Below are 15,513 nucleotides of genomic sequence, written 5' to 3'. Positions count from 1 at the left end.
TGCGTCTATGTTCATCAGTGATATTGGCCTGTAGTTTTCTTTATTTGTGACATCTTTGTCTGGTTTTGGTATCAGGGTGATGGTGGCCTTGTAGAATGAGTTTGGGAGTGTTCCTCCCTCTGCTCTATTTTGGAAGAGTTTGAGGATAGGTGTTAGCTCTTCTCTAAGTGTTTGATAGAATTCACCTGTGAAGCCATCTGGTCCTGGGCTTTTGTTTGTTGGAAGATTTTTAATCACAGTTTCAATTTCAGTGCTTGTGATTGGTCTGTTTATATTTTCTATTTCTTCCTGGTTCAGTCTCGGAAGGTTGTGCTTTTCTAAGAATTTGTCCATTTCTTCCAGGTCGTCCATTTTATTGTCATATAGTTTCTTGTAGTAATCTCTCATGATCCATTGTATTTCTGTAGTGTCAGTTGTTACATCTTTTTCATTTCTAATTCTATTGATTTGAGTCTTCTCCCTTTTTTTCTTGATGAGTCTGGCTAATGGCTTATCAATTTTATCTTCTCAAAGAACCAGCTTTTAGTTTTATTGACCTTTGCTATTGTTTCCTTCATTTCTTTTTCATTTATTTCTGATCTGATCTTTATGATTTCTTTTCTTCTGCTAACTTTGGCGTTTTTTTGTTCTTCTTTCTCTAATTGCTTTAGGTGTAAGGTTAGGTTGTTTATTTGAGATATTTCTTGTTTCTTGAGGTAGGATTGTATTGCTATAAACTTCCCTCTTAGAAATGCTTTTGCGGCATCCCATAGGTTTTGGGTCATCGTGTTTTCATTGTCAATTGTTTCTAGGTATTTTTTGAGTTCCTCTTTGATTTCTTCAGTAATCTCTTGATTCTTTAGTAGTGTATTGTTTAGCCTCCATGTGTTTGTATTTTTTACAGATTTTTTCCTGTAGTTGATATCGAGTCTCATAGCGTTGTGGTCGGAAAAGATACTTGATACGATTTCGATTTTCTTAAATTTACCAAGGCTTGATTTGTGACCCAAGATATGATCTATCCTGGAAAACATTCCCTGAGCACTTGAGAAGATAGTGTATTCTGTTATTTATGGATGGAATGTCCTATAAGTATCAATTAAGTCCGTGTTGTTTAATGTATCATTTAAAGCTTGTGTTTCCTTATTTATTTTCATTTTGGAGGATCTGTCCATTGGTGAAAGTGGGGTGTTAAAGTCCCCTACTATGATTGTGTTACTGTCGATTTCCCCTTTTATGGGGCTGTTAACACTTGCCTTATGTATTGAGGTGCTACTATGTTGGGTGCATAAATATTTGCAGTTGTTATATCTTCTTCTTGGATTGTTCCCTTGATGATTATGTAGTGTCCTTCTTTGTCTCTTGTAATAGTCTTTATTTTAAAGTCCAGTTTGTCTGATATGAGAATTGCTACTCCAGCTTTCTTTTGATTTCCATTTGCATGGAATATCTTTTACCAGCCCCTCACTTTCAGTCTGTATGTGTCCCTAGGTCTGAGCTGGGTCTCTTGTACACAGCATATATATGGGTCTTGCTTTTGTATCCATTCAGCCAGTCTGTGTCTTTTGGTTGGAGCATTTAATCCATTTACATTTAAGGTAATTATCGATATGTATGTTCCTATTACCATTTTCTTAATTCTTTTGGGTTGGTTATTATAGGTCTTTTCCTTCTCTTGTGTTTCTTGTCTAGAGAAGTTCCTTTAGGATTTGTTGTAAAGCTGGTTTGGTGGAGCTGAATTCTCTTAGCTTTTGCTTGTCTGTAAAGGTTTTAATTTCTCTGTAGAATCTGAATGAGATCCTTGCTGGGTGGAGTAAACTTGGTTGTTGGTTTTTCCCTTTCATCAGTTTAAATATGTCCTGCCACTCCCTTCTGGCTTGCAGAGTTTCTGCTGAAACATCAGCTGTTAACCTTATGGGGTATTCCCTTTTATGTTATTTGTTGTTTTTCTCTTGCTGCCTTTAATATTTTTTCTTTCTATTTAATTTTTTTTTTTTTTTTTTTTTTTTTTTTTTTGGCTGTGTTGGGTCTTCGTTTCTGTGCGAGGGCTTTCTCTAGTTGCGGCAAGCGGGGGCCTCTCACTATCGCGGCCTCTCTTGTTGCGGAGCACAGGCTCCAGACACGCAGGCTCAGTAGTTGTGGCTCACGGGCCTAGTTGCTCCACGGCATGTGAGATCTTCCCAGACCAGGGCTCGAACCCGTGTCCCCTGCATTGGCAGGCAGATTCCCAACCACTGCGCCACCAGGGAAGCCCCCTAATTTTTGATAGTTTGATTAATATGTGTCTTGGCGTGTTTCTCCTTGGATTTATCCTGTATGGGACTCTCAGCGCTTCCTGGACTTGATTGAGTATTTCCTTTCCCATATTAGGGAATTTTTCAAGTATAATCTCTTCAAATATTTCCTCAGTCCCTTTCTTTTTCTCTTCTTCTTCTGGGACCCCTGTAATTCGAATGTTGGTGTGTTTAATGTTGTCCCAGAGGTCTCTGAGACTGTCCTGAATTCTTTTCATTCTTTTTTCTTTATTCTGCTGTGCAGTAGTTATTTCCACTCTTTTATCTTCCAGGTCACTTATCCGTTCTTCTGCCTTAGTTATTCTGCTATTGATTCCTTCTAGAGAATTTTAAATTTCATTTATTGTGTTGTTCATCATTGTTTGCTTGCTCTTTAGTTCTTCTAGGTCCTTGTTAAACGCTTCTTGTATTTTCTCCATTCTATTTCCAAGATTTTGGATCATCTTTACTATCATTACTCTGAATTCTTTTTCAGGTAGACTGCCTATTTCCTCTTCATTTGTTTGGTCTGGTGGGTTTTTACCTTGCTCCTTGATCTGCTGCGAATTTCTCTGTTTTCTCATTTTGCTTAACTTACTGTGTTTGGGGTCTCCTTTTCACAGGCTGCAGGTTCATAGTTCCCATTGTTTTTGGTGTCTTCCCCCAGTGGGTAAAGATGGTTCAGTGGGTTGTGTAGGCTTCCTGGGGTAGGGGACTGGTGCCTGTGTTCTGGTGGATGAGGCTGGATCTTGTCTTTCTGGTTGGCAGGACCACATCTGGTGGTGTGTTTTGTGGTGTCTGTGAACTTATTATGATTTTAGGCAGCCTCTCTGCTAATGGGTGGGGTTGTGTTCCTGTCTTGCTAGTTGTTTGGCATTCGGTGTCCAGCACTGGAGCTTGCTGTTCATTGAGTGGAGCTGGGTCTTAGTGTTGAGACGGAGATCTCTGGGAGAGCTCTCGCCAATTGATATTACGTTGGGCCGGGAGGTCTCTGGTGATCCAGTATCCTGAACTCGGCTCTCCCACCTCAGAGGCTCTGGCCTGACACCCAGCTGGAGCACCAAGACCCTGTCAGCCACGTGACTCAGAAGAAAAGGGAGAAAAAAAAGAAAGAAAGAAAAAATAAAATAAAATAAATAAAGTTATTAAATTAAACATAAAAAAATATTATTAAAATAAAAAAATTTTTAAGTATTAAAAAAAAGAGAGAGAGCAACCAATCCAATGAACAAATCCAATGATAACAAGCACTAAAAACTAAACTAAGATAAACATAAAAATCAGAAACTAGTCAGTCGCATACAGCAAACCCCAAGTCTACAGTTGCTCCCAAAGTCCTCCGCCTCAATTTTGGGATGATTCGTTGTCTATTCAGGTATTCCACAGATGCAGGGTACATCAAGTTGACTGGGGAAATTTAATCCGCTCCTCCTGAGGCTGCACGGAGAAATTTCCCTTTCTTTTCTTTGTTCGCACAGGTCTTGGGGCTCAGCTTTGGATTTGGCCCCGTCTCTGCATGTAGGTCGCCCTCTGGCATCTGTTCTTGTCTCAGAGAAGACGGGGTTAAAGGAGCAGCTGATTCGGGGGCTCTGGCTCACTCAGGCCGAGGGGAGGGAGGGGTATGGATGCAGGGTGAGCCTGCGGCGGCAGAGGCTGACATGACGTTGCACCAGCCTAAGGCGCCGTATGTTCTCCCGGGGAAGTTGTCCCTGGATCACAGGACCCTGGCAGTGGCGGGCTGCACAGGCTCCTGGGAGGGGAGGTGTGGAGAGTGACCTGGGCTTGCACACAGGCTTCTTGCAGCAGCAGCCTTAGCGTCTCATGCCCGTCTCTGGGGTCTGCGCTGATAGCCGTGGCTCGCGCCGTCTCTGGAGCCCATTTAGGCGGCGCTCTGAATCCCCTCTCCTCGCGCACCCCGAAACAATGGTCTCTTGCCTCTTCGGCAGCTCCAGACCTTTTCCCGGACTCCCTCCCGGCCAGCTGTGGCGCACTAGCCCCCTTCAGAGTGTGTTCACACAGCCAACCCCAGTCCTCTCCCTGGGATCCGACCTCCGAAGCCCGAGCCTCAGCTCCCAGCCCCCTCCCACCCCGGCGGGTGAGCAGACAAGCCTCTCGGGCTGGTGAGTGCTGCTCGGCGCCAATCCTCTGTGCGGGAATCTCTCCGCTTTGCCCTCCACACCCCTGTTGCTGCGCTCTCCTCCGTGGTTCCGAAGTTCCCCCGCTCCGCCACCTGCAGTCTCCGCCCGCGAAGGGGCTTCCTAGTGTGTGGAAACATTTTCTCCTTCACAGCTCCCTCCCACTGGTGTAGGTCCTGTCCCTATTCTTTTGTCTCTGTTTTTTCTTTTCTCTTTTGCCCTACCCAGGTACGTGGGGAGTTTCCTGCCTTTTGGGAGGTCTGAGGTCTTCTGCCAGCGTGCAGTAGGTGTTCTGTAGGAGTTGTTCCACATGTAGATGTATTTCTGATGTATTTGTGGGGAGAAAGGTGATCTCCACGTCTTACTCCTCCGCCATTTTGAAGGTCCTCCTCTTTTTAGTTTTTAGTATTAAAGATTTTCTCTTTTAATGATGCATCCAGAGTCTTTGTATTGCACAATGTGAAGGAATGCATTCATATTGTAATTAATGCTGGAATGCTGAAGCTCTGAATGCACTCGTACACAGGCATAAATCCTCAAGAAGAGATGAAAGCAGATGAGAGGTGTCAACAAAATATGGGGATGCTCACAATCCAACATTGATGTTGCAGAATGGACAACATTCCTCCTAGTTGTGATACTGTGATCCAGGCTCCTTCCATTTGGGGTCTTTCCATTTTTCGCCACATGGCTACTGAGTCTATTCTAGGAGCTTTCTCTAGTCCATTCAGCTCACCTTTAACTTATTTGATCAGAATTAGCACAGTGGGTCCCAGGTGATGGTTTTTCACATGCACTTTTTGAAACTCTTGTCTCATAGGGTGCCGCGTGCAAAGGCCTTGCACTCAGCACTTCAGATCAGAGTTCCTCGTGCAAAATGGCTATGCAGACAACTCAACTTGTCTGGGATAAGCGCCACGCAGAGCACTGCTATCCACTCTCTTTTTTTTTTTTTTTTAAGATTCTTTTCCCATATAGGCCATTACAGAGTATTGAGTAGAGTTCCTTGTGCTATACAGCAGGTCTTATTAGTTATCTATTTTATATATAGTAGTGTGTATATGTCAATCCCAATATCCAAATTAATCCCTCCCCCCTTAAATAGATCAACATTTTGTATCTAATTTATTTTAAAGACTAGTCTAAGAAGTTATCTTGCTCTAGGTTAAAAATTCACTGGGTACTCTCTTGGGATGGCTTTGTAGTTAGTGATTGCACTTGCTATACATTATTTTTAGGAAAACAGTGTTTCAACCTTAAAGAACTTTGAGGCCCTGCAATAGAGCAGACCCCAAGTTACTTCTTTACAAAGACCAGGCTCCCCTATGCTTACTCTCTTGGGCCTTCCTCCAAAACAGGGTAGGGTGGCCTTCTATTTAAGTTCCGGGCACTGTTAAGCCCCTCCCTTTTCATAAAATGTAAATCTAAGTCCTCCTCTCTTTGCCATTGCAATGTTTATGACTGTATATCAGGCCAGCACATAAAATAACTAATTCCAATATTTATCAGTTACACTGGGGCTAATATTAGAACAAACAAAGTATATGAAAGATTGTTGAAGGAAATGCAGTTTTTTGGTTTCTCAAAATCAGGGGTTTCTACAGATCCATAAATGCCTAAGATCTTCATATATGGGTTTCCATGTACCCTCCCTATCTTCCTGAACATGAGCTTTAGTCAGGTTTTCAGGAGAGTTAGAAATCTCTGCTCTAGATTTTCTGTAATGTGTTCCCCAATCAAGCCAGAGTTGAGAACCTGACACGTGCCACTTTCCTCTGGCCCCCATGAAACCCATGGCTGAATTTACTCTAAGGATGTTAGCAAAATATTGCTAATTCCATTACAGTTTTTTCTTATGAAAATTCATAGAATATATTTCTTTATGGCATTACAACTAGGAATAGATGTGAATGGATTGTTTTACACGAAGAGTAATATACACTGTTTGTTAGCTGCTAGAAAGTTTAGGGCCAAACTCTTGACCCACCTCCTACATAAGCAGTTAGGACTTCACAACATATATTTTGTGTTCCTCGATACTAAGGTCTGAGAGATGACTAAATAACACCCATTTCCTCCTGCCTGGGTTCTAAACTACGTGAGAAATCAATACTGGAGACAGAGAGATGGAGGTCCAAATGTCAGCTTTATTACCAAGTAAAGCTGGGTGGGAGAACTCAGCTGAAGTATGAGGAGAAATGGACCGGTAACATTCCATCCTGACTTCCACAGACTTGCCCATCGAGTCACAAATTGTGGCTGAAAGCCCTCGCCCTCCTCTGCAGGAGGATGTGAAGTCTCTGCAGACAGGCACACTCTCCCCAGAGGAGAGAACATCTCAATCCTTTATCCCAAAGGCACAATCAGAAAAACCGTCTGGCCCTGGAACCTGGCTTACCTCCCCGAATGAGGGGCTGGGGCAAGAGGCAGGAGCATCTCTATGGAGAGCCTCCCATATGGGGAGGGGCAGCCGTTACCCCCAACACTGACCTTTCTCCTTTTTTCTTTCCTACCTTCAATCTCCCTTTGCACAATTTCCTTAACTGTTTAGCTAATTGCATCATATATATTTTTGTAAAATTCTTTACATTCTTTTTGGAATAGGTTGGGTCAAATAATTTAACTAAAAAACTTATTTTAAAATCATAGGAATCCTAATATTTTTCTGGCATGAGATAGCAAGACTCCACACATTTAGAGTGCTTCAAGAGGAAGGGACCAGAGGAGTCTGGAAATGAGCGTATTTTTTTCCAGGGCCTCTGTGTGCCTTGTCTATCTTAAATACCAGCTTTTTTTAAGCTCTGTCTTTTAAAAACCCAAAGAGATCTATACTTCAAGCCTATTAACATGTGTCGCTTCAGAGTAGCTATAGTTAATATCTTTAGTGAAGACAGATATTACAAAATGTTCTATCACAAACCCACTTTGTACAGGTAACCAAAAAAAAAAAAAATAAGTTGGTCTTCATTAAAATGAAAGATTTCTGTGCATCAAAGAAAACTATCAACAGATAAAAAGACAACCTACAGAATGGGAGAAAATATTTGCAAATCATATTCCTGATATATATGTAGAATATCCAGAATATATTAAAAAAAAATACCAACTCAACAACAAAAAATTAAACAATCCAATTCAAAACAGGCAAAGGACTTGAATAAACATTTATCAAAAAAGGATATACAAATGACCAACAAACACATGAAAAAGATGCTCTGCATCATTGACCATCAGTGAAGTGAAAATCAAGACCACAATGAGATACCACTTCACACTTACTGGGATGGCTACAATTTTTTGAAAATGGAAAATAAAAATTGTAGAAGAGGATTTGGAGAAATTGGGACCTTCAGACATTGCTGCTAGGAATATATAGTGGTTCAGCCACTGAGGAAAATACTTTGGTGGTTCCTGAAAAAGTTAAACACAGAATTACCGTATGAACCAGCAACTCCACTTCTAGGTAGAATCCCAGAAAAAATTGAAAACAGGGACTCAAATGAAGACTTTTACAGAAATGTTCATAGCAGCACTCTTCACAATAGCCAAAAGGTAGAAGAAACCCAAATGTCCATCAATGGATAAATGGATAAACAAATTATGGTACTTTCATATAATGCAATATTATTCAGCCATAAAAGCTAATGAAGTACTGATACATGTTACAAAATAGATGAACCTTGAAAACATTATGTAAGTGGAAAAAAGCCAGACACAAAAGGGCAAGTATTGTGTGATGCCACTTATATGAGGTACCTAGAATAGACAGATTCATAGACAGAAAGTAGATTAGAGGTTACCTGGGGAAGGGTGGGAAGAGGAGAGGTATAAGGGAGCTATTGTTTAATGGGTACAGAGGTCCTGATTGGAGTGATGAAAGAATTTTGAAAATAGCGGTGATAGTTGCACAGCATTATGAATGTAATTAATTCCACCAAAACGTACACTTCAAAATGTTTAAAATTTTGTCATATAAATATATATATATAACATATAAATAGCATTTTATGTTATTAAGTGTTAATATAAAATTAAACAAATTTTAGTTATATATTTTACCACAAGAAAAAAATAACCATTCAAAATTGACAACAGTTAAAATTGTATTTAGGGAATCTAACAGTCCTTCCTTTACTTTTCTCAGCAGACACCTTGCTGAAATAGTGAAATGCAATGGCGTTTGTATCAAATTAAACTTTAAATAATAGATGTCGATATTTTAAAATAAAAAAACAAGATGATTAGAAAGTGGTGAGACAGCTTTTTTCTGTGCTTCCTTCTGAAAGTAACAGGAAATAAAAATGAAAAGCAGGTAGATTTTGCTGCTCAAAAGAATGTATAACTTATAGTTACCATTGAATTGTGGTCAAATCTCATCATTCACATCCCAGGAAAGGGATGTTAGCTAGTTTAAGTTTAGTCAACTGGTGTTGATATTAACACATGGAATACGGTGAAATCTTTCCCAACGTTGTTGGGAAGCCATTTACCCCTTCTATTCCTTGAATGTTTAGTTTCTTTCCTTAGGAGCTGCCAGTATTATGCAGGTAACACAGGACCTCACCATATCCCCTTTAAGCTGCAGCATTGCAGACAACGGCTCACGTGCAACCCTGCTTCTTTTGCAGAGCATAGGAAACTTGGAAACATGACTGTGACCGTGAAGAAGACCGTCCCCTCTCCTGAGGCTGTGCAGATTCTCTACCAGCGAATGAGATACGAGTACGAGTTCTACCACTACGTCAAGGAGCAGTTCCACCTGCTGAAGCGCAAGTTCGGACTGAAGTCCCGGGTCAGCCACCCCGTGCTGAGACCCCAGTTCTTCATTCCGACCCCACTGGAAACCGAGGAGCCGATTGATGACGAGGAACAGGACGATGAGAAGTGGCTCGAAGATATTTATAAGAGGTGATGCCAGCTCTGTGTTGCCTCCAATGGCTTAATCTCCCTTTCCAGAAAGTTTTTTGTTTGGGGAAGAAAAACCTTTAAGGGACGAAATTAATGCTCGGCAGCATTAAAAAGAACAAAACGTTCCCACAGGTTGGGGTCATTGGGAGATGCCCGGTTTTGCGGGTTTTATTTGTTTGATTTTATTCTGTGTTTTTCTGGCTCCTTGGGTCCTTCTGAGGTACACTACATGGCTCCATCACAAGGCATCTCATCATAAAATAGCTTTTCTTCCCCTAGCATAAATGAGAGAAAGCAGAGAAATAGAGCCTATAGCCCAATAACTTATCATTTGTAAGATGACCTATGAAAATATTACCTCAGTGGTAGGAAACATCCAGACTTGTATATTTCAGTAGAAACACAAAACCACTTCAGAGACCAGGGAATCTACTCTAGAAGAGGAGGAGAGGAGAGTAGAGGAGGAGAAGTAAGTAAGAGGAGAAGGTCAGACAGATAAGGACATCAGAAGGAAGGATGTCCCTGGGTAAGTGGTTTCTGCCCACACGGGGAGAATTCTGCCTCTGGTCCATCTCAGGGGACACTTTCACCAAGAGCAGCATGCTTATTATCTCTGAAAGAGCAAGTAGGCTTGTGCCACACCCTTCACCAGTCCAGAGCCTTGAGCACCTCTCAAGGTCAAAGCGCATGGCAAACTCCATTGAGGCATTTCATTTCCAAGCACCATTCTGACAGATTTCAAAGTAGCATAGCCAGAAAAAGAGTTTGTTGGCTGTGTAAAGAAGAGCATGGGCAAGACAGATCAACTCTGGAGGACATGTGGCATAGGAAAATGGCATGGCTGTGTCCTTTGCACCCAACATGAAACATGTCTCTTACCAGCATTGCTTTAACTGGAAACCCAGGAACCAATTTAGCTCTGACATTTGACTCCTGTGGCATAAGTTGTAAGCCTGACCACAGACAATGCATGATCTATCAGGCACACCCCTGGCCAGCTGTGTCCCAAAGTAGCTGGTATCTTTTACCTTCTAGGTCCCTTAAGAGGTACTTGTTTGTTTTGGGGGCTCAGAAAGGGATACTGAGTTCTGTGCAGGCAGCAGTCAAAATACAGTTCCACTTATTATGGGAGCAACTCCCTGCTGAGAACCCTTACTAGGACATCGGGAAGAGAAGCAGGAGCTTCTGGGTAAGAGACTGCTTGGCCAGATTTATGAGTAGGTGTCTGCCCCCAAAGTGATCTGAGTAGAAGTCGGGCAGTTCCATTCCTCCAAACTATCTCCTCCCCATCCCTTTCCCATCACCTGCCCATCTCCATGATGCCTTGGTTCAATCATTAGAAATCTATTTCTTTGGATTTGAGATGTTTTCATCTTTGACCACCCCCCCCCCCCGAAAATACATATACTCTTGGGTGGATAATATACAGCCATATGAGAGGCAGGGGTGCAGGTGCTGGTGACAGGCAAGGTACTTGGGACAAATTTTGTCTCCTTCATGTTTTTTCCCCTAGAGCCAGCCCTTCAAGAGCCCTAGCAAAGTGTGAGTTGGGAATACTTAATAGTAAATAAGACTCTGACTTTACACAAGCTACACATTTTCTGCTTTTCAGAAACCAACAAGTCTCTCTAGAATTTTTTCTTCGTTCACTAAAATTGGACAGTAGCCAAGATATAAAGCAAGTCATTTGGAACCTGTCAAGTGTGCACTAAAGCTACTTTATTATGAGATGTATTGAGAAGGCTCCACCCCGCAGGAGTCCAGTGAAGGCTGGGACCACAGAGGCACAGAGTCCAGCATTTGGCCACTTGTGGGCCTCCTTTCTGCCTCAGAGAACTGGGGCAGGGAAGTGATGAAGGGAAATGTTCTTAGAAGAGGAAATATCCTTTGTCCTGTTTAGAGAGACCAGGGCCCTACCGTTAGGCTTACTTTAAAAATCAACCCGGAGAAGAGCTATCATACTCAACAAAAGAGCAAGAGCTGCTGCCTGGTACCTTGTGAGTCCATTCCTTTGAAATCGCATATAAAGAATGATCGTTAGTTTACACACTGTGCAATCTCATTATCTGAAAATAAGGTCTGCTAAGGGTTCTCTGCTGTTGTCAGCACATCAGGACAATTGGTCATTTTAAAAAAATGCATCCTCTTAGTGCAAGTTCACGTGAGCACTTCTACCTGTGTGTTCAAAGGCATTTATTGTCAGCAGTGATCATTATAACATCACAGCGAACGAGGCTGGCTGATTTACTTACGGGGCCTTAATGTAATTTTGCCCCAACAAACAGCCTCTAGGCCCTAAAAGTCAAGGCACTTCATCAGTTTATCTGGCACACACGACAACGTTTCTTTGGCCCTGAGCCCAACACAGTTTGTACTTCATGAAATATATTGTACATTTTACATAGTTTAATTTAAAAAATACATTTTAAGCTGGTTGATCTTTGACTGCCTTATTTATTATAAGCTTTCAGCACATTCCAAGGTTTTAGTTACTCAGGAAGGAGTTAATTAAAATGATTTTATTTTGGTCTGATGGATGTTTTTTAAAAGGAAAATTATTATTATGAACCTTCAGCCTACTTTCCTTGAGTGCCGTAAAAGTGCTTGTAAATTGTTTTGTTTTTTTTTTTTTAAGAAGAAAAAATGGTGTTTGACATTGACGGAAATTCAGAAATATATATGGGACTGAAACATTAGCTTAGCTAAAATAAAAGCAATCTGTGTTTGAGATGAAGTGTTCCTTAACTTATTCATTACCCATGTAAATAAATGAATATAAATAAGTTGAAATTTTTTCCATTCTGTCGATAGCTGGAAATAAAGGTGCCTGCAGATCCTCACCGCCCCCTCAGCCTTCTTAGTAGGCCAGGCTTCTTCCTTAAGATGTGATTTTGGGAAAGATGTATTTTTAACAATCTAGAAACTCTTATTCTTATAATTAGATGACACTAAACACCTGCTGGCTGCGTTGCTCTGTGCACTCTGGTTGGTTGGGTGTCAGGGTGCTTCATCGGAATCCCCAGCCATGCTAGCGGGGTATCTATGCTGCCCGCCTGCAGTCACGTGGGAAAATAAGGCTGTGCCATCCCACATCGCTCGGCGAGTACTCTGATCTCCTTCTCAGGCATGTAGAGCCTCCAAAGGTGGGTGATTCTAACCTCCCAAGTGAGCAGGCTCTAATCCAGAAATGCTCTTCCTGACAAGTTTCCCTGCTGCATCAAATGGAACTCACAGAGAGAGAGAGGGAATCCCCATGCTTTCTACGTACTGGACACTCCAGGCCAACTCCATGTGACTATTTTGTAAAAGAAGAGAACCAGAATCTTGGTACTAGCTGAAAGAAAAATCCATTTTGGTAAAAATAACATGCTTAACTTCAGGTAAGAATCTGAGAGTCTTAAACAGCAAAGTGATAAGTGGTTACCTTTCTTTATCAGTTAATTTGTCTGTAACCCAGTCACAAGATGTTTGACTCTGAGTGAACTTTAAAGGCAAAAGTACTAAACAAAACCAGGACTCTGCCCCCTCTGGAGCTGCTTGCGTGTTCTGAATTTCGTTATAAGTATGCTGTTACCTGGGGGCTTATCCAATGAGCTATTTGGCCTCAAGTGAATTTTATAGGTAATGGCAGTATTTCTTAAAAGGCAAAATGATGATCCACAGCCATTCAGGAAGACAATTCTGTGGGTCAAAATTGTGAAACTCCCTTCAAATAAAAATAAAGAGGATTTATTTTACTAAAATAATTTACTTCCACCTGATGACAAAGAAATCGATTTTTTAAAGTATTTTGAATACCCTGCCAAAGAAAAGTCTATTTTAGGCTACCAGTATTAAGAGTCTGTTAAGAAAAACACATGGAACTTCTTTCACAGCTCAGAAAACTCATTGTGGTGTAACCCAGTGTATTCGTTTGCTAGAGCTGTCGTAACAGAGTTCCACAGACAGAGTGGCTTAAACAACAGAAATTTATTTTCTCGCAATTCTGGAGGCTGGAAGTCTGAGCTCAAGGTGTCAGCAGGGTTGGTTTCTTCTGAGGCCTCTCTCCTTGGCTTGCACATGGCCGTCTTCCCCCTGTGTCTTCACGTGGTCTTCACTCCATGTGTGTTCATGTCTGTATTTTCCTCTTTTTATAAGGATCCCAGTCATCCTGGATTAAGGCCCACTCTGAAGACCTCATCTGAATTTGATCACCTCTGTAAAAACCCTACCTCCAAATATAATCACATTCTGAGGTACTGTGGGTTAGGGCATCAATATATGAATTTCATGGGGACACAAATCAGCCTGTAACACCCAGATGACAGGAGAAAAGTTAGAGCAGATGAAGTAAACTCCAACTAGGAGAGAAGCAAACCTAAACTCACAGACCGCTAGGGCTGCAGTGGGGCTCAGCAGTCATCTGGTCCTTTCCCTCATTTTACAGATGAGGAAACCAAGGTCCAGATGGGAGATGCAAATACATCACGGGCTTTTTCCGTTCAGAGTTTAATTAACTTTTGAGTATCTACCAAATTAAAACCATAAAATAGTGGTGGAACCAGAGTGCATCTACTGACCTAGAATCCGGAATGGAAATGATAAGGCACATTTAGCCACTCCCAGTACCACCTGCCGCCTGAAGGGAGCACAGCGAGCTGCCCTCTGCTGCTCTCCTAGGAGCTGGGGGTGTAGGACCCTCTTCCGCAGAGGGAGGCCCTATTGGTTTTCAAGCACTTACGTCCTCAGAAACTGGTGTCAGTCTAGATTTTTCTCTCTACTCAGAGCTTCTTGTTTTTGGATAAACAGACTTGCACCACGTTTGCCGATCTCAAATTATAGAGTTTCATTTTTCTTAGAGGCAAAATGAAAAGTCATGTCCTACTTCCTGTAAGGCATTTTAGATGGACCCATCTCAAAAACTAAAGTCAAATGCAGCTCATAAAGCTAGTTGAAGGTGAGTGCAGACATGCCCCTGGAAAACCAGAACTAGAGGATAACCAGGCCCTGATCACTCGCAGGCCTCCTTGCTCACCGACTCTTCCACTCACTTGAGAATTCCTTTCTGCCTAGGGCAGGCTTGGCTCACGGCTCGGGCGCTGCTCACTCCCAGGGAACACCCAGGCCCACAGATGTTCATGGGTCACAGAATTGTGAACTGACCACTTGTGCATTTTGGATTTCAACTTGTAAACATGGGGATTCCCTTTTTTTAAAAAGAGAAAGAAAGAAAGAAAAGAAAGAAAAAAAAAGGAAGGGAAGAAAAATCACCACGCAAAGGAAAAATGTGAGCTAAGTTTTTCCTTTTGGAATCTTGGCGTGTGGGTGTAGCTATCTTCAATCTGGCTTTTGCCAGACACTGTGTGCTTTGAGCAGGCATGGAGCAATCTGCCTTACGCTGCACTGCCAGAACATTCAGACTTGACCTGTAACACGCCTCGTTCCAGTCCTGAGCAGGGACAGCCGGGAGGACAGGCTGCGCCAGGCACAGCACACTGACTGCGTGGTGCAACTCAGAGAAGAGGCGAAAAGCAGGCAGCAGAGCGTTGACTGACTGGGACAAGCAGCGAAGTCCCCAAGGCCAAGTCTCAGATGGTCTAGTTCACTGGGCACTTGAGTAAATCACTTGACCTCCCACGCCTGAAGTCAACCCAGCTGGAAAGCGTTAGGAAGAACATAGGACGTCCCTTGACAACGAAGAGCTGCTTCTGGGATGAACCTTGTCCCACCCTCCACCCCCATAGGCGAAGAGACTAAGAACCACAGTCCTTCTGGGGCTGTGTCCCCAGCAAAAGAGAATAGAATTACACATAAGTCCAGATCCACTGATGCCCCCAATCCCTCACGTCTTCCAGGGCTGTTGCCCAGTGTACCAATGAGTTGAAAAGCAGCACTTCCGAAATGTGAACGGAGCTGATAGGAAGAGGCTCATTCTACTGGATGCGAGTCAGTGTTATTATCCAAGACAAACCGCTCTGTGGATTTCCATTTTTCTCAACACTCCCTTTGGGAGTTTATCTAGCTGAGTTATAGGATTCCTCTGTAACTCACAGCTTCTACTAAATACAGGCTTCCTCTAAGTCCTTTAAAGTACCCTGTGTCTGTGATCCTATTAATAAGAAGGTGCTTAGACCATCCTTGCGAATTAGCACAGGTTGTGTACGAGGAAAAGTTCCAATAAAAGTTGAAAACCTGACAGGACGGGGTGCTGCCGTTTTTGGAGTCTTGTTTCTCATTCT

The 15,513-nt window shown here is 42.2% G+C and overlaps 1 protein-coding gene across 1 annotated transcript in view; it reads left to right on the top strand.

Moving 5' to 3' along the window:
* UST (uronyl 2-sulfotransferase) overlaps positions 1-11,967 on the top strand; it is a 303,766-nt gene extending 291,799 nt beyond the window's left edge. The window contains exon 8 of the mRNA XM_061206883.1: positions 9,016-11,967. Coding sequence (XP_061062866.1) covers positions 9,016-9,299 — 284 coding nt within the window. The 3' untranslated portion in view covers positions 9,300-11,967. The remainder of the gene's footprint in view (positions 1-9,015) is intronic.
* Positions 11,968-15,513: the final 3,546 nt, after the last annotated feature.

The sequence above is a fragment of the Eubalaena glacialis genome, chromosome 12 (genome assembly GCF_028564815.1).
Source record: "Eubalaena glacialis isolate mEubGla1 chromosome 12, mEubGla1.1.hap2.+ XY, whole genome shotgun sequence".
NCBI classification, from domain to species: Eukaryota; Metazoa; Chordata; class Mammalia; order Artiodactyla; family Balaenidae; genus Eubalaena; species Eubalaena glacialis.
This window is presented reverse-complemented; position numbering and strand designations above follow the sequence as displayed.